The sequence below is a fragment of the Geotrypetes seraphini genome, chromosome 16 (assembly GCF_902459505.1).
Source record: "Geotrypetes seraphini chromosome 16, aGeoSer1.1, whole genome shotgun sequence".
In the NCBI taxonomy this organism is placed as follows: Eukaryota; Metazoa; Chordata; class Amphibia; order Gymnophiona; family Dermophiidae; genus Geotrypetes; species Geotrypetes seraphini.
The window spans coordinates 26,678,020-26,705,133 of NC_047099.1; the positions used below are offsets into that span (position 1 = coordinate 26,678,020).

The 27,114-nt window shown below is 43.9% G+C and overlaps 1 protein-coding gene across 4 annotated transcripts in view; it reads right to left on the reverse strand.

The window, feature by feature from the left end:
• The window catches only part of GATAD2B (GATA zinc finger domain containing 2B), a 123,801-nt gene that overhangs the window by 38,139 nt on the left and 58,548 nt on the right, over positions 1-27,114 (reverse strand). For 3 of the 4 annotated variants that reach the window (XM_033924322.1, XM_033924320.1, XM_033924319.1), the window contains 2 exons: positions 20,314-20,640; positions 1,122-1,251 (listed from right to left, as the gene is read on the reverse strand). In XM_033924322.1, the coding sequence (XP_033780213.1) occupies positions 1,122-1,251; positions 20,314-20,639 (456 nt within the window). In that variant the 5' untranslated portion in view covers position 20,640. Of the gene's footprint in view, positions 1-1,121; positions 1,252-20,313; positions 20,641-27,114 lie in introns of those variants that run through there. The other variant, XM_033924318.1, reaches the window with a different exon arrangement.

Here is a 27,114-nt window from a genome sequence, read left to right on the forward strand (position 1 = left end):
TCTTTGTTTTCCATTCCTTTCCTGATAATTCCTAACATTCTATTTGCTTCCTTAGCCACCACACATTGAGTTGAGGGGTTCAATGTTCCTCAATGATGACATCTAGATCCTTTTCCTGGGCATTACTTAGCTATAGTTCGGGTTCCTCTTTCCCACAAGACTTTGCACTTGCTCACATTAAACGTCATTTGCCATTTTGACACCCAGTCTCCCAAGGCCCTTATGCAATTTTTCATAATCTTCTTGCGATTTAACAACTTTGACCAACTTTGTGCCATCAGCAAATTTAATTATCTCACTAGTTATTTCCATCTATAGATCAATGATAAATATGTCAAAAAGCAGTGGTCCATTGAGAATATTGACCATTTAAACTACATCTTATGATCTAAAAAACAAATCAAAAGCATGTCTACATACCACTTTAAAATATGGTAAAGTGCAAATCTTCAAAATATGGTAAAAAACAATTAGAACTGCTAGGCTTTAAAAAAAGGTTTTGGAGAAATTGCTGTAGGAAAAGTCTTTAAACCATTATTAAAAAGCAGAAATGGGGAAAACCACTTGCTTGAACACCTACCTGCTTTTAGGGATTCTGCCTGGTACTTGGGACCTGATGGAAATATGATTATGAAGCTTGATGGACTTTTGGTCAGGATTGGAGCAGGTATACAGAAAATGACAAAGTGACTAATGGTAGGAATGAAAGCTAAACTCTGTCCTTTATCCTTCAATTCTTACCTTTCCCATATACTTTCCAAGGGCTACAGTTAATTCCTCTCAATGGTTCTAAACAGATTACAAACAAGACTAGAGTAGATTATATATCTAGGAGCTTACAGATTAATACAAGATAAGCTTTTTTTTAACTAACATAGTTAGGTAAGACCAAGAAAATAAAAGGGGAGAACAGATGAAATACCTCTAGGATTTGGAAAGGATAAAACCATAGAATTGTCTGTTGGATGATATCGGTAGAATGCTGGCCTATAGATAAATTGAAGCATATACTTAAGCATGATCTTAGCTATGAGAACTCTGGTTTCCGAGGGGAACCAATGCCGTAAAAGAAAAAAAAAAGGGATTATCCTAGTTCTTGACTAACCCACAACCCTTCCTACCTTGAACATCTCCAGATTAGCAGACTTGAGACGTTCTTCCATGCGGGAGCTGCTGCGTGGACTTGATGCTTCATTATCAGACAAGACAATAATATCTGGGGAGGGAGTCAGCCTTCCATGGTCCTGATCACTGCAAACGGGGGAAGGGCATCATATTAGAAGAGAATGGAAAGAGAGCGATTTTGACTACATCCAAAAATACAGCCACATCAAAGCAATTATCAGTGAAGCATCTCATCAAGTGCCTTTGCAGGACTGTACGCACAATGTAAATGGGTAAGGAGAGCTGAAGCTGAACCCAAGGGGGGAAAAAGTTTTGGAAACAAATCCAACACATTTAGGAGATAGTTTGTTTGAAAAGTAGCATTCAGTACACAGCATGCAAAAGAGTGAAAACCAGTACATGCAAAATGAACATGTGTTTTTAGTCGGCCAGAGGGTAGCAGTCCAGTTGCATTAAGCCTTTTAACACAGACATATTGTCTTGAAAATTATACTGACATCAAATAGTGATGCCCAGGGGACATATAAACTTAAAACAAACTGACTTGGTACCATCAGTTATGCAGGCTGCACAGCCCTCTAGGTATCTGCCAGTAACTAGAGCAGACTGCTGTATTTCATCCTGCTGAGGTACACTTCTCCCTCCGTATTCGCTGTGATAGGGGATTAACAGAACCGCAAATACAGAAAAACCGCAAATAACTTTTTCATATGTTATTCTCTGTTTACTATTAAAAACCACCGTGAATATGGTGAAACTGGGAATAACGTGGTGGGAGACCTGGCCTGTTCCTGAAGGAGAAGCAAAACACGGTGAAGAAAGTGCCGGGAATCGACGATTTTCTCTGCAAACGCTTGGAATCAGCGATTTCTCTATGCGAGCTGATGTGATTTGGAGGGAGGAGCCAGCAAGCTAAAAACCGTGAATAATCGAAACCGTGAAAGCTGAAACCGCAAATATGGAGGGAGAAGTGTACTGGAGAAGAAAGTCACACCACCTCACCAGAGTAAGGAAAACATAGCTGAGCTGGTGCCTTTTTGCAGGTAGCATACGATGGATACTTTTAACCATTTTACAACTAGTGTAAAATTTTAAACATAGGCATCACAAACCTCCCCCTTGAAATGAAGGCATCAAAAAGATCGCAAAACCCAATAAAGCAGAATTTGAAAAATCACTAAGCAAAAGTAGACGGAAAGAAGAGAGCAGACACTGTCCCTGGAAATAAGCCTGCGTATGGTGGACTACGTAACCCAGCAATAGGACATGCACTATGACCTCATCTCAAGCAAAGGCTGAGGAATGATGTCATAATGAAACAGCTACAGAACATGAGAGCGCAGATCAAGCCAGCTTATCATAGCAGCCTATGAAACTGCACACCAACTAATTAGCGAACATATTAAGTCATTCCTGGGAAAGGTTCTATTATTAAGCTGACCCATATACTTCTACTTTATTCACACTACCAATTAAAGTCACTTGACAGCTATTTCACTATCTTTGTGAGCTAGCAAACTCCTGTCAAGGGGACGGAATTAGAGCAGAGCTGAGCTGTAGTCACGTCACAAAGCTGCGACTCTGGAACTCATCAGGATCCACGCACAAGCAAGGAAGATGCAGGCACACAAGATGGTGACGTCATCCGACAGATCCATTCTCCTAAAGCTCTGCTGCAGCTCAACAGAAGCCTTCTGGTTTTTCCTGAACACGCATGGACATTCCCGTGCTAGGTTACATTCATACTCATACACAAAATACCTCCATTACAAATGGATTTTCCACTCTATGCTAACCTATCTGGGTGTAAAAATCTGGAATGACCTACCAGATGCTATCAGGAAAGAAACAAACTCCACTAGATTCCGAAAAAACCTGAAGACTCACCTCAGTTTCTGTGTAGCATCCCCTACGTCTAAGTCCCTCCTCTTATCTCTCAATGTCCTCTTCCCCTCCTTCCTTCCCCTTCCTCTTTGATCTGTCGCCTTGAGCCTGTATAGGTATGGTGCGACTCACAAATGGAAGATTAGATTAGATCTCAATTTACTCTTTCTGTACTCCCTCCTCCCACTTGAATTATAGGGTAAAACAAACACAGAGCAGCAGCTTCCAGAACCTAATCTTCCTTGCCACATTATTTAAAAAACAAGAAAAGAAACTGTTTGGTGACGGGATAATCGTGCGCCAGACACCAGCGCGCTGACAATCCAGCGCAAGAAAGAAGCGTGCCGCCGAAAAACTTATTTTTAAAGAGCTCCGACAGGGGTGTGTGGGGGGAACCCCCCCCCACACTTTAATGCATAGTGTTCGCGTTGCCATTGGGGGGAGGTGCAACCCCCCACATTGTAGAGAAAATGGAACTTTTCCTGAAAAAAATCAGAAACAGTTTCATTTTCTCTACAATGTAGGAGGGTTGCACCCCCCCCCCCCAACGGCAGCGCAAACACTATGCATATGCACTATCCCCCCCCCCCACACACACACCCCTGTCGGCACTCTTTAAAAATAAGTTTTTCGGCAGCTTTCGGCGGCGCGCTTTTTTCTTGCGCTGGATTGTCGGCGCGTTCGTGTCTTGTGCGCCACTGACTATGAACCAACTGTTTCTTCAAATGGTCAGTGCATATTTTTCCCCCTCTGGTCTAGCTCCATCACTGTCAGGGGAGCTTCACAAACGATGTAACACATCCGAGAGCCCTTCTGCAACGTATCAACATTAGCAATTCCAAACGCAGCCCAAGGCCAGCCATTTCTAAAGACCACCAGATAACTTCAACTCCACTCTGTCGTAAGTGCAGGAAATAGCTCTACGTTGGGAGAACGAAAGAGAGAGAAAAATGAAGGCAAATGAAAGACCATGTGGGCTACCTGATCAGATGTGGAGAGACTGAGAAAACTGCTCTTCCATGCTCTCTACTACCCTAAGAGATCCTAAGTAGTTGTCCCAAGCTTTCCTACATTCAGATAGCGTGCGTCTTCTCCACCATCCTCACTGGGAGACCACTCTGTGAATTCACCACCCTTTATGTGAAAAAGTATTTCCTCGGGTTACTCCCGAATCTGTCCCCTTTTACCACCTTCCTTTGCCCCTTTGATTCCAGAGCTTCCTTTCAATTGAAAGAGATTTACCTCCTGTGCTTTTATACTAGAGAGGTATTTGAACATCTCTGTCATACTTCTGTGAGAAATAAAATAAGAAATAACAGAACAGTTATTAATAAATGAATGATCTAATCTAATCTAATCCTTAGGTTTGTATACCGCATCATCTCCACGTTCGTAGAGCTCGACGCGGTTTACAGTAGGAGAAATAGGAAGGAACTACAACAGAGGGTTAGAGGTAAAAGTGTGAAGAAAATTTAGAGGACTTGGGATGCCAAGATATAAGAGTTTCCTTGATTCCTAAGTTGGAGGGAAACTTACATTTTTTGAGAAAAGCCAGGTTTTTAATTGTTGCAGAATGTAATAACCTATAAATTCCAGTAGAGGGAATTTGTTTAACATATAGCAGTAAGAATTATAGCTGAATCAGAAGAGGGGAGGGGGGCATTCCTGGGATAGTACTTGTTACTGTATGAACACACAATGCCTACAGTCAAGTGAACATGATATCTGATGTCGCAGCATAACTAACCATAAGGGCTGTTGTTCAAGTAACCAGGCTGAGTGCGTAACATAAGGGGAGGAGCTCCCTTGACGGAAAGAAATGGAATCCCAGCACCATCCTGACTCTGAGCGATGCAATGTCGACACAGCTAGTGCCAGGGTTGATGCCAGTGTAGGTTCAAACTGAGCATCTGGTTCAGAAACTCTTGCCAATGCTCGATGCCCCTGATGCGATACCAAAGTACTTCTCAAATTGAAGTTCATGAGCCTTTAGCAACCTCTTCTGCATATGAGAGCAGAGGGCACAAGAAATGTCTCGTTGCCCAGGAGCAGTGGTCTCAAACTCGCGGCCCACCAGGTACTATTCTGAGGCCCTTGGTATGTTTATCATAATCAATGTCTCTTTAGCTATAAATTGTATATTATTATTAAGACTTAGCCAAAAGGAAAGATTTATAAACTATAAAGAGTTTTACCTCATGCAAAATTGTCATTTCTTTAAAAAAAAACAAAAACAAACTTATGTTTATTGAAAGTGAAAAAGATCACAACCGAACAGTGTACAAAATGCAGTAAAGTACAAAACCAGCAAAATTTAGAGAAATTGCAACAAAGACAGCGATATCTGCACAATAGAGAGTCCCCTAGCCAGAAAGTCCCGAAGTACATTATAACCAAAAAGAAAAGACTGGGCTCTCCGCCCCCTGGCGAGTAACATAAAATGGAGGAAAAGAAAGAGTCAGAGACCACCATTTTGCATAAATGCCCCTAGACTGCCATACAATCTGCACACCGCCATACACACTCTCATCCACACCAAACACCACAACAGGCACACCAACATGAAGCTCAAATCCCCCCTCCCTCATCAAGGTACCAAAGAATCAACAAGGCCCGGCCATAGACCAACATCAATCAGATGACGGAGAAGGGAACAGTCCCCCCATCCCTTCAAGGAGGCACCAGATCCCTCAGCCACTCCCACAGGGTGACAGAATGCTGCTTGGCCAGCTGCGGAGACCGAGCATAAGATCGAATCTCAAATTGGGCTAGCTCCCGAAGTCTACTCTTACACGGGGGCACTGGGGGCACATCCGCTGACATCCAGTAGGTCAGAATCAGTTTCTTAACCAAGAGGATGGCATTATAGAAGAAACGGCAATAGGGGACCTTGAAGCTTTGGTTCTGAAGGGGAGCCTGAAAGCCCAACAGAAGGTCCCAAAATCCCAACAGGGTGCCGCACTACCTGTTGCAAAAGGGAAAAAAACCTCCCTCCAAATGGACAATTTGGGGCATTTGAGAAAAGAATGAAGGTAAGTACCAGCCAGACATTTACACTTAACGCAGAGGTCACTGTCCCAAAGTTCCAAGCGTACACCTTGCTGTCTGGTAAAATAGGCTTGATGTAGGACCTTATACTGGAGTTCCTGATAGTCAGCAGACTTAGTAAAGGAGTATAGAGTCCAAAAACAGGTCAAGAACTGCTGCTTGGTGATGCTGCACCCAAGATCCTGTTCTCACTGTACCCGTAAAGGTGTAAGGACCGACAAAGAGAGAGAGGACTTCAACAGCCTATACCAATGAGACAGAGTGTTGAGCAAGACCGGGGTAGCCAAGAAGGCAGTATCTAGCTGCCCCTTAACCCAGGCCCTCTCATGCCCCCGGCGCTGAACCTCCCAATAATGCCGGAAATAGGAGAACAGATAACAATGAGGCAAGTCCCAGGCATCCAGGACCTGTTGAAAGGAGGCGAAATCCACAGAAATCTCCAACAAGTGTTCCATGGCCACCCCCCCCCCGGGTCGTCCAATTCTTGAATACCAATCAACCCCAGCCCGGAGTGAATTGGGAATTACCCTCGAGTCTCAGAAAAGGAGACACCCCAGGGCTGAGGCCCTGTCTATGCCTCCACCATCTTCAAGCTAGTCGTAAGGGCTGCAGAAACTGGAAACAGGTCTGATAGCAACAAGCAGGGTCTGATTGGGAATGGAACAGGTTAAGAAATTGAAAAAGATGACTCCATCCCTCCAGCCAACCCAGGGGAGAGTGTCGGGCATTGCCTGTATAACTCTCATGAATCCAGCGCATAAGCGCCACTACATTATATAACAGGATGTCTGGAACATTTAGGCCTCCCAGACCCTTATCCAGGGTCAGTTTAGCGAGGCTGATCCGGGATGTCTTTGATCTCCAAATAAACCGTGAAATAATCATTTTGAATTCTCTCTCATCTCGGCGACTAAGCCAAAGGGGCATAGTTTGCAGGGGGTATAATAACTTAGGAACCATGACCATTTTTACCAAAGCCACCCTCCCCAAAAGCCCCAGCGCAAGCTCCCAATCTCCCAATAGTCTCAAGAGGACATTTTACATTAGAAGTGTAGAGTGTGGCCTTATCGATACTCAAGTAGATGCCCAAATAGCGCATGGGTTTAGTCGACGAAGGAATGAGTAATAAAGCATGCCAGGATTCTGGGGGACCCCCAATAAAAGCAAGAGTTCCAATTTACTGCAATTGACCTGGAAATCATGAACCACCTCCAAAGCCCTATGTAGATGAGGATCAACTTGGTCCAAATAAAGCAGGATATCGTCAGTGAACAAACTTATCTTGCATTCCCCTCCACTCGGATCCCTCGAATAGCTTCCGCTTGCCGGATCTTAATGGCCAAGGGCTCAATAGATAAGAGGAAGAGAAGAGGGGATAGGGGGCACCCCTGCCGTGTACCTCTCTGCAATCCAAAAGCCTCCGTGAGCCCTCCATTAATTAAGAGCCGAGTCCGGGGGTCAGTGTACCAGGCCATCACCCAAGCCAGGAAGAAACCCCAAAAACCGCCCCTCTGTAAAACCCAGAAAAGATACTCCTAGGATCTGCTGTCAAAGGCCTTCTCCGTGTCCAGCCCCGCAACCACAGTGACCCCCCTGTCCAGACAGCACCCAGGACCTTAAGCAAATTCACAGAGGCATACGCCCTGGCATAAAGCCGACCTGATCAGTGTGGATAAGACCAGGAAGGAAACAGTTCAAACGGCAAGCCTCCCAGTCAGCAAACTAACAATCCATGGGTCTCCACCTTAAATCCCCAGTGCAGGAAGATGGACACGAACTCCGCAGAGATAGTAATAGCAGCCCAGGAAGGTAGGTATCATCCCCGAGAGGGCCCCCCCAGGCAACAGCAGGCAAACAAGCCTCTCGGGGGATCCCAGGTCAGACAAGTAGTCTCCAAGTCTGCAAGGAAAGAAAGCCGTGCTCGAGCAAAAAGCACTCATCGGCACGGCAGAGCAGGTGCGTTGGAAGTTAGGCAGGGAGAAACTCCACAAAAACTCAGGCTTCCTCCACTGTGGCCAAATTAAAAGTTTTGCCCCATGCCAGATTCTCAATTTCGCCAGGTATAGCAAGGAGAATTTGATGCTTTTGTTGTGCAGAGTGGTGCAGAACGGAGACATCAGTTTGTGCTGCACCGCTACTCGTGTGGAATAGTCATTGAAGACCAGAACTTTAGAGCTGTCGTACTCCAGGGCTCCTGCCTTCCGAAATGCTTTAAGGAGAAGCTCCTTTTCTCTCCAATTGACATAGCGTGCAATGACCATGCGCGCTTGCCCCTCTCCCAATGGTCGTGCTCCAATGCGGTGAGCCCGCTCGCAGGTGAAGCGCACCTTGTCAGCCACCTGGCCCAGCTGTTCAGGGAGCCACTGGCTAAAAATCTTATACAGGTCCTGGTCCGTTACCTGTTCTGGAAGCCCCACTATTCGAAGATTATTGCGCCTGCTACAGTTTTCATATTCCTCCAGATTGTCGACAAGGTCAGAAGACTGCTTCTGTAGTTCAGACATCTGCGCCGACAGGCCCGTGCACGTGTTCTAGTCGGACACCCGCTGCTCCACCTCCGCTAGCCTTTGGCTGTGTGAATCAAACTTCTCATTCATCTTGTCAACCGCCGATTGGATTTTGTTTAACCAGTCCGCCAGGGCAGCCGAGACAGATTTGGTGATGTCTGTAATCCAATCTCCAGCCAGGATCGTGAACATTGCATGGTCTGCTGTCATCTTGGAGGGGGTTGAGGAGGGCTTATCCTTGGAGCTCCGTGTCGATTTTATATTTTATAGGCATACCTAGCGTGTCTGTGCAGTACAAAGAACTCCCAGCCGAAGCAAAGACTCTTCCCCTGCACCGAGTCAGGAATGCGCCCCGAGGGGATGCAGAAAGGCAGGTAAAAATGCTGATTTGAGCGGTGTGGGATCGGAACTCTCCTCACAAGCGTCTGCTCAGGAAGGCTGCATTACGTGACCCCCTAAACTGTCATTTCTTTAATAAGACAATAAATATTTTTTCTGAGGCCCTCCAAATACCTACAAATCCAAAATGTGGCCCTGCAAAGGGTTTGAGTTTGAGACCATTGCTCAGGACCAAGACAATAATCACACCAGTTGTGCAGGTCAGTGCCTGAAATGGTTTGTTGCATTGAGTGCACCTCTTGAAGTCGATAAGTGCCTTGGATATCGAAAGGAAAACTGCTGATGCGAAAACAAAGGGCTCAAAGGCCCAGGGAGTTCAGATAAAATTAAAGCCAAAAACTGCTCGATGCTCCCAGAATGGAAAAGCGCTCCAAATGGCCTGAAGGCCCAAAAATGAAAAGGTGGAAAAAAATGGAAAAATTTGACAGAAAACCACAAATGAGAAAAAAATGAAGGAAAACATGAAGGGAGGGCACTCAAAAAGGCAAAGTTTGACGTGCCGAGGAGAACTCAAACCCAGCTTCTCCGCTCCGTGGAAAAAGAAGAATTGCAAATCTTGCAAGTCAACATCAGGTGGGAAAGCACCAGCACATGTGTGGTTTGTATGTACCGTGTTCAAACTGTGTTCCATGGATGGCGTCACCCACATGTGAGAATATTATACCTGCTTGTTCTCGATGAATGCCAAAAATAGCAGCCTAAGCAGCTCCCAAGCTCTATTGAACTGAGTGACCCAGAACAGGAGCCAGCAGAGAGATAAAACCAGGAGTTTGTGAGAAGACATCCATCTATTTGCTGGAGATATTAAATACCGACTATCTAAGGAGCACTCCGTCCTGTAACAGAGCTCAATCAGCGTATTTTATCTCTACCTACTGGTAGATAAACATAACCCACAAGCCTCTGAATTCATCTACTGCAGATGCTAAGGAAATCATATCACATTTAAAGTATAGGCTATGATTGCAGGTGCTGCGTATCTCTATGAGGGGAGGAGTAGCATCAAAGTTAATATCAGCAAATAAATGATGCTAGTTAGCAGAGAAGACAACATTCTTCAGGTTGAAAGCAACGGTATTATGGTATTATGTTCAAGCTTGTAACATAAACTTACCATAACAGGTGTTATCCAGGGACAGCAGGCAGATATTCTCAGGTATGGTCACACACCGACGGAGCCCCAGTACGGACCACTTTAAAAATGCATCGCCACTTTAAGTCTTTAGAAAGTTCACAATAGCCTGAACCGCGCATGCGCGAGTGCTTTCCCGCCTGACTTAAGGCGTGCGGTCCCTCAGTTAAGATAAGCCAGCTAAGAAGCCAACCCGGGGAGGTAGGTGGGTTGTGTGAATATCTGCCTGCTGTCCCTAGATAACACTTGTTACGGTAACTGTGCTTTATCCCAGGACAAGCAGGCAGCATATTCTCATGTATGGGTGACCTCCAAGCTAACAGAAATGGGATGGTGGGAGAGTTGACCGTAGGAAAATAAATTTTGTAATACAGATTGGCCGAAGTGCCCATCTCGTCTGGAGAAGGACTCCAGACACTAGTGAGAAGTGAAGGTATGAACTGAGGACCAGGTGGCAGCTTTACAGATTTCTTCAATGGGAGTAGATCTGAGGAAAGCCACAGAAGCTGCCATAGCTCTAATTTTATAGGCTGTGACATGACTCTCTAGTGCCAGTTTGTCTAACCTTTCGGCATATAAAAGGAATGGAGAACCTTTCATATGCCGAAGGGTTAGACAAACTGGGGCTCTTTACCCTGGAAAAGCGGAGACTGAGAGGAGACATGATACAGACGTATAAAATCATGAAAGGCATAGAGAGGGACAGATTCTTCAGACTAGCGGAGACAACAAAAACAAGAGGTCATTCAGAAAAACTGAGAGGCGACAGATTCAAAACGAATGCAAGGAAGTTTTTCTTCACTCAGAGGGTGGTGGACACCTGGAACACGCTTCCAAATGAGGTAATAGGACAGAGTACAATACTGGGTTTCAAAAAGGGACTGGATGACTTCCTGGAAGCGAAGGGGATTGCAGGGTATAGATAGAAGGTTACTCTACAGGACAAAAGCAAAAAGCGTATGTGAGTTTTAGGGTAGGAGCACTATCAGGGTCCTGGACCTGAGGGGCCGCCGCGTGAGCGGACTGCCGGGCACGATGGACCTCCGGTCTGACCCGACAGAGGCATTTCTTATGTTCAGTCCAGTCTGAGCATAACAGAATGAGACAGAGGCGGCCAGCCAGTTGGAAATCGTTTTCTTGGAAACAGGATGCCCCAACTTGTTTGGATCAAAAGAGATGAGCAGTTGGGGAGAAGTTCGATGTGGCTTTGTCCGGTCAATGTAATAGGCCAAAGCCCGTTTACAGTCCAGAGTGTGCAAAGTGATTTCTCCTGGAGAATAAGGTTTAGGAAAAAAACACTGGTAGAACATGAAACTCTGAGACAACTTTTTTTTTTTTAAAATTTGCATTTCAAATTAAATACAAGAATCCTCTTGTCACAGTAATACAGAGCACAATTATTAAACAGGATATATGATTTGTCATTAAAAGTTCAAGAAAAAACATAAGAAACTATAAAATCATTAACATTAACACAAAAACTATTTCTTAGACCATACAACAGCCATGGAGAAACAAGTAAGAAAGATAGAGAGATCTCTCACTATAGGAAAATTGGTTACAAACAAAACTTAACGCAGTACAAAATCGGCCTTCCTTTCTTTTACAGCTCTATTGCATTAATTTTTTAGCATCCAAAAACGTTTGAAGCTGCTCTGGTTCAAAAAATGCATATTTTATACCAGCATATTTTATCTGACATTTACATGGATAGGATAACAAGACATTTGCTCCCATTTTTACAGTTTCTTTCCGCATAACTAAGAATAACTTTCTGCGGTCCTGTGTTACTTTAGTGACATCTGGGAATATTCTAATTTTTTTGTCCCATAAAAGACTGTGGGGAAATCAAAAAAAGGCCTTCATAATTAAATTCAGGTCCTGCTCAAAAACAAATGAAATGACCAAAGTTCCTCGGTATTTGATTTCCTCCTGAGAATTTTCTAATAAATCAGTCAAATTATTCAGGTCAATTCGTTGTTCTATTTCTTGTTGATTTTCTTGTAAATTCTCTCTTTTTTTTGGTAGGTAATATAATCTATTTATTGGTGGAATCATTTCGGCGGGAGAAACTTTGGATGCGTGCGCAGAATCACTTTGTCATGATGAAAAACTGTGAAGGGTGGATCTGCTACCGACGCTTGTAACTCACTGACCCTCCTGGCAGAGGTGAGAACAATAAGGAAGACAATTTTCCAGGTGAGAAACTTGAGATGAGCTGTGGTTATTGGTTCAAATGGTGGCTTCTTCAAACTGGAAAGAGCCACACTAAGGTCCCAGACAACAGGCGGAGGCTTGAGAGGTGGTTTCACATTGAAAAGTCCTTTCATGAATCTGGAGATCAAAGGATGAGCAGTAAGATGTTTTCCCTTGACTGGCATGTGAAAAGCTGTAATAGTGCTGAGATGGACTCTGACAGATGTAGATTTGAGGCCAGAAACAGATAGATGAAGCAGATAATCCAATACTAAATCCACTAATAAGGAAGTTGGGTCGTGATGATGAAGAAGCTACCAGGAAGAAAACCTAGTCCACTTTTGTTGATAACATTGCTGGGTGGCTCGTTTCCTGGATGCATCAAGAATTTGCCGAACATGCTGAGAGAGATGTAAGTTAGATGGATTCAGCCTTAGAGAAACCAAGCTGTTAGGTGTAGTGATTGCAGGTTGGGATATAGAAGAGATTCCCGATTCTGAGTAAGCAGAGTAGGAAATACTGGAAGAGGTATTGGTTCCCTGGAACTGAGTTGAAGTAGAAGGGAGAACCAAAGTTGTCTGGGCACCATGGAGCAATGAGAATCATGGTGGCTGCTTCTCGCTTGAGCTTGAACAGAGTTCTCAACATGAGAGAAATTGGAGGGAATGCATATAGAAACAGGCCCGTCCAATCCAGGAGAAAGGCATCTGCTTCCAGATGGAGAGTAAAGTCTGGAGCAAAACTGGTGCAACTGGTGATTGTGAGGAGTCGCAAACACTTGTGGAGTGCCCCATTGAGCAAAGATGGACTGGAGAGTTGCAGAGTCGAGAGTCCATTCGTGAGGCTGAAAAATTCTGCTGAGGTTGTCTGCTAGGGAATTCTTCTCCCCTGGAATGTAGACAGCATTTAAGAAAAGGTTGCCCAAGTCCAGATTTTTTGGGCTTCCTGGCATAACAGGAGAGAGCCCGTGCCTCCTTGCTTGTTTATGTAGTACATAGCTACTTGATTGTCCGTGCGAAGGAGGAGAACTTGGGGGCAGAGAAGATGATGGAAGGCCTTGAGGGCATAATAGATCGCTCTGAGTTCCAGGAAATTGATGTGAAATTTCCGCTCCTTGGCAGTCCAAAGACCCTGAATCTGAAGATCGTCCATATGAGCCCCCCAGGCATAAGGGAATGCGTCCGTCATGATAACCTTGTGATGAGGGGGTAAGTGAAAAAGGAGATCTCTGGATAGATTGGAAGAGGTCATCCACCATCAAAGTGACTGCAGAAGAGATGCTACAGATATATGTTATGATAGATGATCCGTTGCTTGAGATAACTGAGAAGCAAGGGTCCACTGAGGAGTGTGAAGGTGTAGTTGTGCCAGTGGTGTCACATGGACAGTGGAAGTCATGTGGCCGAGCAGAACCATCATGCGCCTTGCCGAGATGGATTGAAGAGGAAGCAGTTGCTGACAAAGACGGATGAGAGCCTGAAGGCGATCTTGAGGAAGAAACGCTCTCATGAGTGTCTAGGATTGCCCCAATGAACTGCAGACATTGAGTTGGAAGATGATGTGATTTGGGGAAGTTGACTTCAAATCCAAGAACCTGAAGAAAAGAAATGGTCTGAGGTGTTGCTTGGACTACTTCCTGAGAGGATACAGCCTTGATCAACCAGTCGTCCAGGTAAGGGAAGACTTGGAGGCCATGTGATCGGAGAGATGCGGCCACTACAATCAGGCACTTCGTGAAGATTCTGGGAGAAGACGCCAGGCCGAAGGGTAGGACTTTGTACTGGTAATGACATCGATTGATTTGAAAATGAAGGTACTTCCTGGAAGCCAGATGAATTGGAATATGTGTGTAGGCTTCCTTGAGATCCAGAGCATAGCCAGTCATTCTGATTGAGGAGAAGATAAAGCAGTGTGAGGGAGAGCATCCGGAATTTCTCCTTGACTAGAAATTTGTTGAGAGCTCTGAGATCCAGAATGGGTCTCAGTCCTCCCGTCTTCTTTGGAACTAAGAAGTAACAGGAGTAGAATCCCTGCTCCTGCTGATTGAGGGGAACTTCCTCGATGGCATTCAGCAGGAGAAGGGATTGAACCTCCTAGAGAAGAAGGAAGGACTGTGTAGGTCCAAAGCAGACTCTCTTGGAGGATGGTCTGGTGGCAGGGTGTGAAAATTGAGTGTGTAACCCTTACGTATAATGGTTAAAACCCAGAGGTCTGATGTTATGAGCTCCCAGCGAGCGATGAAAAATTGGAAACGGCCTCCGATGGGCTGAGACAAAGTGTGCAGAATGGGGATGCTGGCTATGCTCTGAAAAAACACGTCAAAAAGGCTGTGCAGACTTTTGGGGGGCAGCCTGTGGTTTTTGCTGCTGACGTGATTGCTGTTGTCTTTGTGTCCTGGGTTGAGACTGAGCAGGAGTTGCAGGTTTTGCAGCAAACCTTCTCTGATAGGAAGAAGCTGGTTTGAACGGACGAGAAGGTGGAAGATTCTTTTTGAGCTTGACCAGAGTGTCCCATCTGGTCTCATGAGCAGACAACTTCTGGGTAGCCATGTCCATGGAGGGGCCAAAAAGCTCATCTCCTAGACAAGGTGCATTCGCTAACCTGTCTTGATGGTTGACATCTAGCTCAGAAACCCGAAGCCAGGCCAATAAAACACCAGCATTCATATATAAATGCCTAATACCATATAATCCTGTGAGAACTTTAAGATCAAATGAACAAAACTTATTAACTATCCCTTCACTTAAGATCATAAATACAAGACGCCAATTTATTTTCTCAGTGATTGCGCCACAGACCTGGAACGCCCTTCCAATTTATTTACGAAGGGAGCAGGACCTGGGAAAATTCAAAAGTAATTTAAAAACTTTTCTTTTTAAAGATGCCTTTGATATTTAATTTCTTAATACCCAGGTCATTGATTTTATTCTATTAATATGTTTTTATTTTTTGTTCCCTTATGTACCTTTCCTTTTTTGTTCTACTTTACTATATTAAATTGTATTTCATTATCCCTTTTTTACTTTATGTTATGAATTTGATGAGTTAATTTTTAACCTATTGTATTGTCTTAAGTTTGTATTGTATTGTTTTGTAATGTTCCCCTTTGAATGTATTTTAATTTGTTCATCGCTTAGAACTATGATTAAGCGATTAATCAAAAGAATTAATAAACTTGAAACTTGATGTCTCATGGCCACCGACATTGCTGCAGCACGTGAAGTGAGTTCAAAGGTATCATAGGTGGAATGAACCATATACTTTTTAAGCTGGAACAGGTCAGAAATAAAATGCTGGAAAGCAGGAAGCTTACGTTCTGGAAAATATTTCTGGAAAGTAGCAACTTTTTTTTACTAAATGCTTAAGATAGAAGGCAAAATAAAAATGGTAATTGCCAGACTGGCTAACATAGCATTTTGGCATAGTCGTTTACCAAACTGATCCATGGCCTTGCCTTCTCTGCCAGGAGGTACAGAGGCATACACAATAGCCCCTGAGGATTTCTTCAAGGTAGATTCTACCAGGAGAGACTCGTGTGGAAGTTGGGGTTAGACAAACCCAGGAATAGGTATTACCTTATACAAAGAGTCCAACTTACGAGGAGGGGCCACAGGAAAAGTAAGTGGCGTCTCAAAACTTTTGTAAAACGTTTCTTGTAAGATATCATGAAGTGGAAGCTTGAGGAGTTCCTTGGGTGGTTGATCATAATCCAAGGCATCCAGGAACTATTTAGATCTTTTAGAATCAGCTTCCAGAGGGATGGACAAAGTCTCTGACATCTCCCGAAGAAACTTAGAGAAAGAAGATTTCTTAGACAATAGAGGAGCCTCTTGAGGGGAGTGGCAAAGGGATTCATCATCTGCAGAACCTTCATCTTCAGACAGGATAGGATTTTGTTCAGAGTCCCCCCATAGGTCTGGATCTTGAACAGATCGATGCTGAGCACTTGGTGCGGAAGGCTCGAGATGTTTCAATTTCTGTAATGCCTTTCCAGACCACACCGATGTCGATTCAGGTGATGTCTGTGTTGAGAATGACCGGTGCCGGCAAGTCGTAGGTGTCGATTTCTTTACAAGAAGCGGTGGCACCGATGTAGACTCCACTGCAGATGCAACTGGTGTCAAAGGCTCAGACAGGACTGGCACTGAGGGAGTTGGTGTCGACGTGGGCAAAAGTTGAATTGGCACCAGCACTTGCAAATGCTCATGCAATTCCTCTCTTAGCAAATCGTGTATCTGTTGCTTAAGAGTAAGCACTGGGACCCGCTGGCTTTTTTGCCGGTACCTTCGGTGTGGCTCTATGCTCCTGCGATGAGAAGACCAATGTCGAGGCATTCACCGAGATTGGAGCGGAGCACTTCTTGGGTCTCTTCAAGGTCGGTAGGACTTGGCTCACTGCTACTTTGACCTGAGGCCCAGAGGGGGTGGGGAAAGGCTTCTTAGCTGGATTACCCACTGAAGGATGCGACACCGAAGATGGTTCCACCAGTGTCGAAAGTTGTGGAGTCAATTTAACCGGTGCCGCCAACGTCGAAAGTGGTGTCGAGTTTCCTTCCATTGCGACACCGAAAATAAGCCACTGTTGAATTAAGCGATTCTTTAAGGTTCTTTTCTGCAGAGAATAGCAGGAACAGTTGTCAGGACGGTGCTCAGGCCCTAAACACTGGAGACACCAGTGATGTGGGTCAGTCATGGAGATGGGGCAAGCACAACGTCCACACTTTTTGAAACCCCTTCTGCAGGCGGGACATTGAAGGAAAAACGGCCACGGCTAAATCAAAATCCAAGGCCAAGGTGGTCGAACAGGCCCCGCCGGGCTGAACCCACGAAAGAGAAAAACCAAAAATTGTTACTTTTTTTTTTTTTTTTTACTGAAAACAATTAAACAAATAAAAGAAAAAAAGAAGATGACTGAAAAGTCAAAAGTCCCCGAGAGCGGGAAGGCAGCGGAAGAAAAAGTTTCAACGGCCGTTGAACAAACGCATCTTCTTAGCTCCGTGGAAACTACAACTGAGGGACCACGCGCCCTACGTTGGGCGGGAAGGCATTCGCGCATGCGCGGTTCAGGCTATTGTGAACTTTCTAAAGACTTAAAGTGGCGATGCACTTTTAAAGTGGTCCTTACCAGGGCTCCGTCCATAAGTGAGAATATGCTGCCTGCTTGTCCTGGAATAACTACTTATGTGAGCTTGGCAAGGTGGAAAGTTGTCAATTGCCTTGTTTATAATGTCAGGAAGAAGTGAAAACTGCACAGAGTGCCAGATACAACTCTGGTCACTTTGTTGGGTAGACTGAATGGACATTTACTATCAGAATTGGTATAACATAGAATGTAAGGTGCTGACCTGCACAAAAAGAAGGTGAAACATGATTATTATATATCAAGTTTCAAGTTTAATAATTGTTTTGATTAATCGCTTTGTCGAATTTCAAAGCGATGAACAAATTAAAATTACAATTTCTGGGGAATAATACAAACAGAACAATACATTTTAACTTACAATATTAATAAAATAAAATAAAAAAATTACGAAAACAAACTTAAAAACACAAGGAAGGAAGGGAGATGAAATACAACTCATTATAGGAAAGTAGAATAAAAAAGGGAGAATACAAAATGAATAACAAAAAAACAGTGTAATATAATACAATAAAATATTCTAGACTGCAGTTAAGTTTCATTAATTATCAAAAGCGTCTTTGAAGAGAAATGTTTTTAAGTTACTTTTGAATTTCTCAAGATTCTGCTCTTCCCTTAAATAAATTGGAAGGGCGTTCCATAACTGAGGTGCCGTAACAGAAAAAATAAATTGTCGCCTTGTATTGACGACCTTAAGGGATGGAATAGTTAATAAATTCTGTTCATTAGATCTAAGGGTTCTGATTGAAGAATATGGTATTAGTAATTTGTAAATAAACGCTGGGGTTTTATTAAGAAGAGTTTTGAAGGCATGCAGAGCAGGAGCAACACATGGCAGCATGCACGCAGGGTCAGTTAGCACCGAGTTTGAATATTATTTTCTCCCTCCCTCCCCCCATGCACAACAGATATTTTATTTCTACAAAATATCAACAAAATATCCTTCAAGGACAAAGTGGCTACACTCTAGCTCCCAGTGAAACAAAAAAGACCCTTCAGAACAAGTGGCATAACCACACTGGGGGAGGGGGGGCAGCCTTGGCCCCCTCAATTTGGGTTCAGGCTCCCCGAAACTTAAGGCACAGCCTGCTGCTTTGGTTGGCAGAGTTCCAAATCTTGCCAGCAGAAGACCTTCTCCTGCAAAGCCAGGTAGTGAGTGGCACTATTCATCTGCCACTGCACTGCACTGGCCAAACCTGCCCGTCCCCCACACGCTTGCTTTCTGTGAAATAGAGAATGCACAAGGAAGGCCCACCCTCTCTGCACATGCTCAGGTTTTCCTCATGCACAGGAAGAGGGTTTCTCTTGTGCATTTTGTTTCACAACCCCTCCCCCACCCCCAAAGCATCTACACAGTAGGGAGAATGTCTGGCTGGCACTGCGGCAGTGGTTCAGAAAAAGTGCCACTGGAAGAAGGCTTCTGCTGTTGGGGCTTGGGGTCCTCCACCAACTCCGGTATTTGGGTGTGCCAAACCTTTGTGCTCTCTCACCTTGGGCTCGGGACCTGTCCAAATATGAGGTCAGGCTATGCACCTTTCCAGAATTAACCCATCTTTACATGCCAGAATCATTAAAAGCATAAAGAGATGCACACCACCAGTTACTTCTTTTTCACCTCAAACTTAAGGATGGCAGTAATCTTTGGCCCTTGTATGCAATGGTAAAAGATTAAATACAAACTGTGCCAGCTGAGAATAGAATGGAAAAGCAGATTTGGAAAGGGAAATGCAAAGATGCTACATACAAAACACAAGCATACAGTGGGGCATCTTGTGCTGAACCTCTACTGCAGAAAACCTCACCTGCAGATAAACAGCACTAATGAGAGAAAGTTGAAATCACATTTCTTGTTCTCAGACCATCACACAGCAGTTTACCTATGCACCAGACCCCTCCTGCTGACTGTGTCATACACAAGCACTGGTCTCTCTATTCTTGGCCTTTCACCCATCTCTTTTCCGGGAAAACTGCCAGGGGCATAATTTTCTTGGTCCCAACTTACTGGCAGCAGACTGGGAGGAATTCTCTGCATCCAAACTAACAAGGGTCATCACCTCTGCTACAGCAATCCTTCTTCCATCCTTCCCAGGACATGCACACACCTCATCAGCCGAAAGACTCAAATGTGGGTCTGCTGTACTCTTAATACATTACAAACCAGGCAGGTCCCTGATTTTGTTTGCAAACCTCATGCCAGAATTTTGCCCCACTGTGCATTCTATCTCCTATCTAACCCAGATCTAAACCAAACCAGAAAGAGGAACATGGTTCACTTTGAGTGACTTTTATCAAACGTTGTTATTACTGCAATCTCTGTAAGCCCTTGTGCTGATCTGTAAATACGGTTCATAGACAAAATCGCACGAGACAACGGCGCGCCGACAACTGAGCGCAAGGTTGACGGCGTGCCGAAGAAAAGCACTATTTTAAAGGGTTCCGATGGGGGGTGTTGGTGGGAAACCCCCCTATTTTACTTAACAGACATCGCGCTGGCGTTGTGAGGGGTTTGGGGGGTTGTAACCCCCCCTCATTATACTTGAAACCAAACTTTTTGCCTGTTTTTTAGGGAAAAAATTTAGTTTTAAGTATAATGTGGGGGGGTTACAACCCCCCAAACCCCCCACAACGCCAGCGCAATGTCTGTTAAGTAAAGTGGGGGGGTTCCCCCCCACGCCCCCCGTCGGAGCCCTTTAAAATAGTGCTTTTCTTTGGCGCGCCGTCAACCTTGCGCTCAGTTGTCTGCGCTCAGTTGTCGGCGCGCCGTTGTCTCGCGCAATTTAGTCCCATCACCGTAAATACAGATCTCTAGTGAAGTGTGTGTCAGAGCAGACAGCACCCAAATCTAAACACAACCACAAGAAATAGATAAAGAGATTCTGGTACCTTCTCCTGGCACTCATATCTACAGGCTCCTCAACGTTCTCCTTGCCTGTTCTTCCCGGTGTCCTGATATCTCCATGAGGTCTTAGGCTTCCATTCACTTTCTCCTCGTACCCTTTACTACTGTCCTGTTTCATGGGCAGCTCGTGAGACACCTCAATCCCTGCCAGGTCCTTCCTCTTCAGTAGTGCCAGCATCTTCAGGCGCTCCATGGCTTCATGACCCTCCATTTTTAACCGTTTGGCCAAGATATCCTCTCTCTCTTCAGCCTGGTCAAGGCTGCGCTTCAAGAGGTTTAAGCGCAGGGCATCTTCTGTCATTCTGTCCATCCTAAAAAAATAAACAGAAAAGCATTTCCATGAGGAGCAAATTTAACTTGGGCACTTCATGCAAGGAGTTTGGTTTTGTTACAGCTATGACTGCTGACGGTAACTCTCCAAGAACCTACTCCTTTAAATTTGCCCCAGGACACAAGAGAATCTGCACCTGTTTGCAATAAGATTAGATTTTCCACCCTTGCATGTCATTTAGCTAGGGTGGGGGGGGGGGGGGGTCATCACTGGAACAGCAGAAGTTGCTCAGGAAAAGAGTGAGGTACAGTGGAAGAGAGCTACATATAAGAACCAGAAATGGCAGAGTAAAGCTGCTGTAGTGAAGACAGAGATTTCAAAAATCTAACACCTCCCGCTCTTTGGTACCCTGTCCCTCTTTATCTTCCTAGCTCCTTTCCTATAACCCTTCATTGTAGCTCCTTTTTAACCTAACCCTGTAAACCGTGCCGAGCTCTACGCTTGTGGAGATGGCGCGGTATACAAACCTAAGGTTTAGTTTAGTTTAGAGAGATGCAACAAATATAGGGACTTCATCCCTGACAAAAAAAGGGTAAAGATATTGGATGGAACCTAGGCAAGAGACTCTAAGCATCATCCAGAGGTTAAGAAAGTCTATCACAACTCCAGCTCTCTCTTCCTTCTCCTTTTGCCCAGTATACAGGGGCTCATAAATCCCCAGTGGAGAAGTCTCTTGTATTCATCTGAACAGGAGCTATCACACTGTGTGTTTGTTTTGCTGCTGCAACTCCTGCCCTGAAAGTTCAAGCATGCATTTATAAGGGAGGGAAGGAGGGATTCTTAGAAACAAGGATATACTCGCACACCAGTGCTCCACTGGGAAGTGTGATCATCAGATCACACAACACGCAGGCAGCAAAGAGCAGAGATTAGAGCTTGTGTTCTTACTAGAGAAGATTAACAGTAAATTATATATTTAAAATTACACCATTAACTGTGCTCATCATAGGCCTGTCAATTCAGAATTAAAAGAGATACAACTGAAGTACCCTATTAACGTTTCCCTTCTGAACTACTTTCCACCAGGAGAATAAATTCAAACTGTACAGAGAGCACACCAAAGTGGAGATCCAAATAAATAACGATGGGCTAATAGTTTCTCCAAATCTTCAAAGGAACACAGGGGCACAGTGCTTTCCACAATTAAGGAAGTCTTTATTCGCAAATATGCCAGGTGTTAAGACGACGCGACACGACCGTGTTTTGGCTGTATAGCTTGCATCAGAAGTCAACCGACCTTAATGGATTTCTGATAAGGATATTATTTGTGTCCTGCGATACTACGCTTTTTTCTCAGTCTATTGTCATTAAGGTCAGTTGACTCCTGATATATGCTATATAGTCAAAACACAGATGTGTCGTGTCTTTTGAAGATTTGGAGAAACTATTAGCCCCATCGTTATATATTTGGATCCCCACTTTGATGTGATCTTTGTAATTCATATACCAAGTCTCCAACCTGTTGACAACAACCCCAGACTACAAGATGTTCAGAAAGGAAATAAAAACTATACTCTTCAAGAAATCCCTTAATAAAGCTTAATACCATTATAAAGCTTAACCCCCCTCTTACCATCCCCTCCCTAACCCCAGATCCTACTTTTCCCTCTCTTGGAAACCTTCTCTGATCTAACGTTGTAACCCTTCTTCCATAACTCTTTTTGTAATCCGCTTTGAACCGAAAGGTAATGGCGGAATAGAAATCTGTAATGTAATGTAATATACGTTCCCTAGTTCCTGTGTTGCATCATCCTACCCAGGTGAAGAAACAGTTTTCAAGGAGAGGACATTCCTCTCGTCATGGAACATAACATAGTACTGTATAAAACTGAATGATGGTAGATCAAGACTTGCATGGTCCATCCAGTCTGCCAAATTTGTTATCAATTCACGATTGAACCAACAATTCAATAGTATTTATTAACAACATTTTACTTGCTAAGATCCATTTTGTGATGTCTTTCTTTCCCTTTCTGAGATATACAGCACACATAGCATATGATGCAAATGTGGTATAAAATAACGCATTCTTGATCCTGATCTGTCTTTGGCATTTTCAGGACTCAGACTATAAAAGTCTGTCCGACACTGGCACTACACTTCTCCCTCCGTATTCGCGGTTTCAGCATTCACGGTTTCGATTATTTGCGGTTTTTAGCTTGCTGGCTCCTACCCCCAAATTACATCAGCTCGCTTAGAGAAATCACCGATTCCGAGCGTTTACAGAGAAAATCGCCAATTCCCGGCACTTTCTTCACCGTGTTTTGCTTCTCCTTCAGGAACAGGCCAGATCTCCCACCATGTTATTCGCGGTTTCACCATATTCACGATGGTTTTTAATAGAAAACAACGAATGACATATGAAAAAGTTATTTGCGGTTTTTCTGTATTTGCGGTTCTGTTAATCCCCTATCACAGCGAATACGAAGGGAGAAGTGTACTTAACTACTGGAGTTGCTGTTGAAGCCCTCTCCAACCCAACCTGATCTGTGTTGCCATATACACGACACAGACCACAGAAGTCCATCTGACACTGGCCTCACTTCCCTACTCCTGGAGCTGCCATCTAAGTATCACTTCTGCCCATCATAGCTGTTGATATGTTAAGTTTTGTTTTGATATTAACCTCTTTTTATCTATTTAATTTGTTTTTCTATCCCGTTGTCCCCAAAGAGCCCAGAACAGGTTAAACATACATAATTTAATTTCAAATTACAAGATTATGATACAAGTTTTATCAATACTAGGGTTCTAATATTAATATACATAACTAGTCTTATAGTCCGTTACATTAACGGGTGCTAGAATATATGTGTGTGTGTCTGTCTTTTTTTTATTTTTCTCTCTCCTTAGCCGCTTTCTGTATTTCTGTCTGTCTTTTTTTTTTTTTCCTTGGCTGTCCACTACCACCCCTTGCCTGCTCCCCCTGTCCATTCTCCCTTCCTTTTACCTCCCCTGTGTCCTCCACCACCCCATCACTGCTCACCTTATCCAGCAGAAGCCCTTCTCCCTTTGTTTTACCTCCCCCTGTCCATCATCACCTCCTTCCTGCTCTCCCTGTCCAGCAGTAGGCCTGTCTTAATTTTTCTGCCCCCCTCCCTGTTCATCAGCACCTCTTCCCCTGTCCATCAACCCCTTTTCTGCCCCTCCATTTCCCTCCCACCCCACTTCCCTGTGCAGTATTTTTCCCCCCCCCCATACCTTCCTCCTGAACTGCATGCCCTGAACTAAAATGCTTTCCGGGTTTGGCCACCGTGGCCAGCAGCCGCGGCGGCCGACATCCGACTCGGGCTGCCGCGGTCGACATCCGCCTCGGGGGGGAGGAAGAGAGAGAGCAAGCTTCGGGCGGCCGGCAGCCGCCGCGGCCGACATCCACCTCGGGGGGAGGGAGAGAGAGAGCTTCGCGCGCATGCGCACTCCTATCTGCGGTGGCTTACAGCTCACAGAAAACGGACGCACGCGATGGGAGTGCGCATGCGCGGCCTAGCGTTTTATTATATTAGATACACAGTTTATCGGTTACAATTTGCCATAGTTATCCTTACAGCACAGGGTTTTCAGTACAAGTTTTTATCCTAATTCGACACACATGGACAGTTTACAGGTTAGATTTGCCATAGTTACAATGCAAGACTTTACAATACAAGTTTTCCTTATGTGACATACTGGTTCTGGTGCCAATATACATTTCTTTGTAGTCCATGGGTCAAGGACGGGGGGAGGAGGGGGGTTAGGTGAAAATATGTTTTTTTTGCTTTTCTAAAGTTGAGGAGACCTTCAAAAGATCTGATCTGCAGGAGTAGTCGATTCCAGTGCCTTGGTATGAAGTGGGAGTAGGATCATCGTTTGGCGGTTTGCAGTTGAAGGGCATGACTAGGGGCGTATTTCATTGTGGGACCAGAGGGACCGGTTCGGCATCTAAGTAGGAAGTTTATCCGTCATGTAGCCCAGCACCATGTTGTGCAAGGATTTGAATGCTAGCATCAGGCTCTTGAAGACACAAATGGCTACGGGCAGCCAGTGAGCCAATGCTTTAAGGATCCTTTGTGTCTATTCCACACATTTTTGAATTCCATCACGGTTTTCATCTCTACTACCTCCACTGGGAGAGAATTCCAAGCATCTACCAACTTCTCCATGAAAAAGCATTTCCTATGAAATCAGAACCCATTGGAACTACTCATGAGCCTATTGGGTGATTTGCAGTGTTGGCACTCTTCAGGGAAAATTCTGTGGACGTCCAACTACTTAGGCATCCAAATAAATTGAATAATAAGCCCAATTAACGACATTAACAAGCATAATTGAAAGTTAGACGTCCAAAGGCTGTGCGCGATTCACAAAATAGACGTCTACAATTTCATAGATGCCCATCGGAAAAAGCAACACCTAATGGGATAGGCGTGGTTTTAATATGGACGTCCAGTTATAGAATCGCATGCTGTTCAGCGTCCTAACTTGTCTACATTCTCACCTAAAATGCAAAACCAGGTCTACCTTTGGGAATTAGTTGGGTACTAGCTAGGCGCTAGTTAGGCTTAGATTAGCCGTACTGGAGGCATCCAGATATAGTGGTATGGGTTTTGATTTTTTGGAGTAAAGAATACTCCAGTTTGATATTAAAATATTTAATAATGAATTACTCAAGCAAAGCAAATGAAAAAATATATTGCATACTAAACCTCATTTCCAAAAGGTTTTGTTTTTGGGGGGTATACTCCAGTTTAATATTAAGGTTAAAAGATATTTAATAATGAATTACTCAAGCAAAACAAATAAACAAATGTATTGCAAAGTTTAAGAAAATAAGAAGAGAAACCCTACTTACAATAGCTGTGGTTCAGAGCAAGTGGACATGTCTGATGCACAATCTTGACATCATTGTGACATCATCAATATGCACCTAGATGGGACATTGTCACAAAAAAAAAAATAGGAACCCCTGCCTAAATGGAAGCTCCTGTGGCTCAGTGGTTAAAGGCACTTCTTCCATCTTCCACAGGTCATGGGTTCAAGTCCAGCCACCCCCCCCCATACCTTAACAGCTTCTTTTTGGTGTCATAAGAGTGTATGGGTCGGGGACCTTGCCATTTACATTTGCACTCTGTCATTTTCAGGATCCAGAGCGAAACTTATTTTTACCCTGAGAAGACTATGATCTCCTAAGGCAGAAACCCCTGTCTTAAAAGGAAGCTCCTGTAGCTCAGAGGTTAAAGGCATTTCTTTTATCTTCCACAGGTCATAGGTTCAAATCCCTAGTATGGTTAGGTACCCCAGCATATATTCCTATTTCTTTTTAGTGACAATCTGCCATCTAGGTGCATATTGATGATGTCAAGATTGTGCATCAGATATGTTCACTTGTTCTGAACCACAGCTATTTTGAGTAGAGTTTTTCTTCTTATTTTCTTAAACTTTAGAAATGAGGTTTAATATGCAATACATTTGTTCATGTGCTTTGCTGCTCCTTGTGACCCTGGGCAAGTCACTTAATCCCCCATTGCCTCAGATACATTAGACAGAGTGTGAGCCCGCCAGGACAGATAGGGAAAAATGATTAAGTACCTGAATGTAGGTTATAAGTGGTATATAAATACTAAAAATAAATAAAATAATAAATAAATATATTTTAATCTTAATATCAAACTGGAGTATTCTTTACACCAAAATCAGAAGATTTAGTATACAATATATTTTTTTTTTCATGTGCTTTGATTGAGTAACACAGAGGCCAAAGAAAGTTTTTTGGTTTTTTTTTAAACAGCAGAGGAACTGGACAAGTGTTGAAGGTATATGTTTGATATTTATCCTAGAGAAATGACTGCTTGTGAATCAAGAGGATATAAGCTTGGCTTTTAAATTGACATGTGGTTTAATGGCTGAGTATGAGGCACAGTGGTTAGAACTACAGCCTTAGGTTGTGGGTTCAAATCCCTCACTGCTCCTTGTGACCCTGGGCAAGTCACTTAATCCCCTCATTAACCCAGGTACACTGGAGTTTGAACCCACCGGGACAAAAGGGAAATGTGATTAAGTAGCCATTTAGGATAGAAGTGGTTTATAAATAATTAAAAGATAAATAAATAAAATATAACAGTGGTGCTATTTTACTGCATACAATGTTAAAAAAAAAATCATAAAATCGCCGGTCTAATGACATCATAATGCTAAAACGCAATAACGTTATAGACGTTGTCAGGACGTCTATGTGACACCTAAAAGGTGATTCTATAACGGATGTCTAACTATGTAGACATGCTTAAATTCGTTGGACGGCGCTGAGCGCGATTCTCTATTGTGCATCTATGCATAATAGAATCGCGCTCAGCGTTGAGCTCCCGGACGTCTAGACGCCGCCTAACTTTCAGGCATCCTTTACAGAAATTCCTCCTTCCTGTGAAGCCAGAACCTGCTGATAATACTGATGGGCCTGTTGAGTGAGGTATGGTTTTCA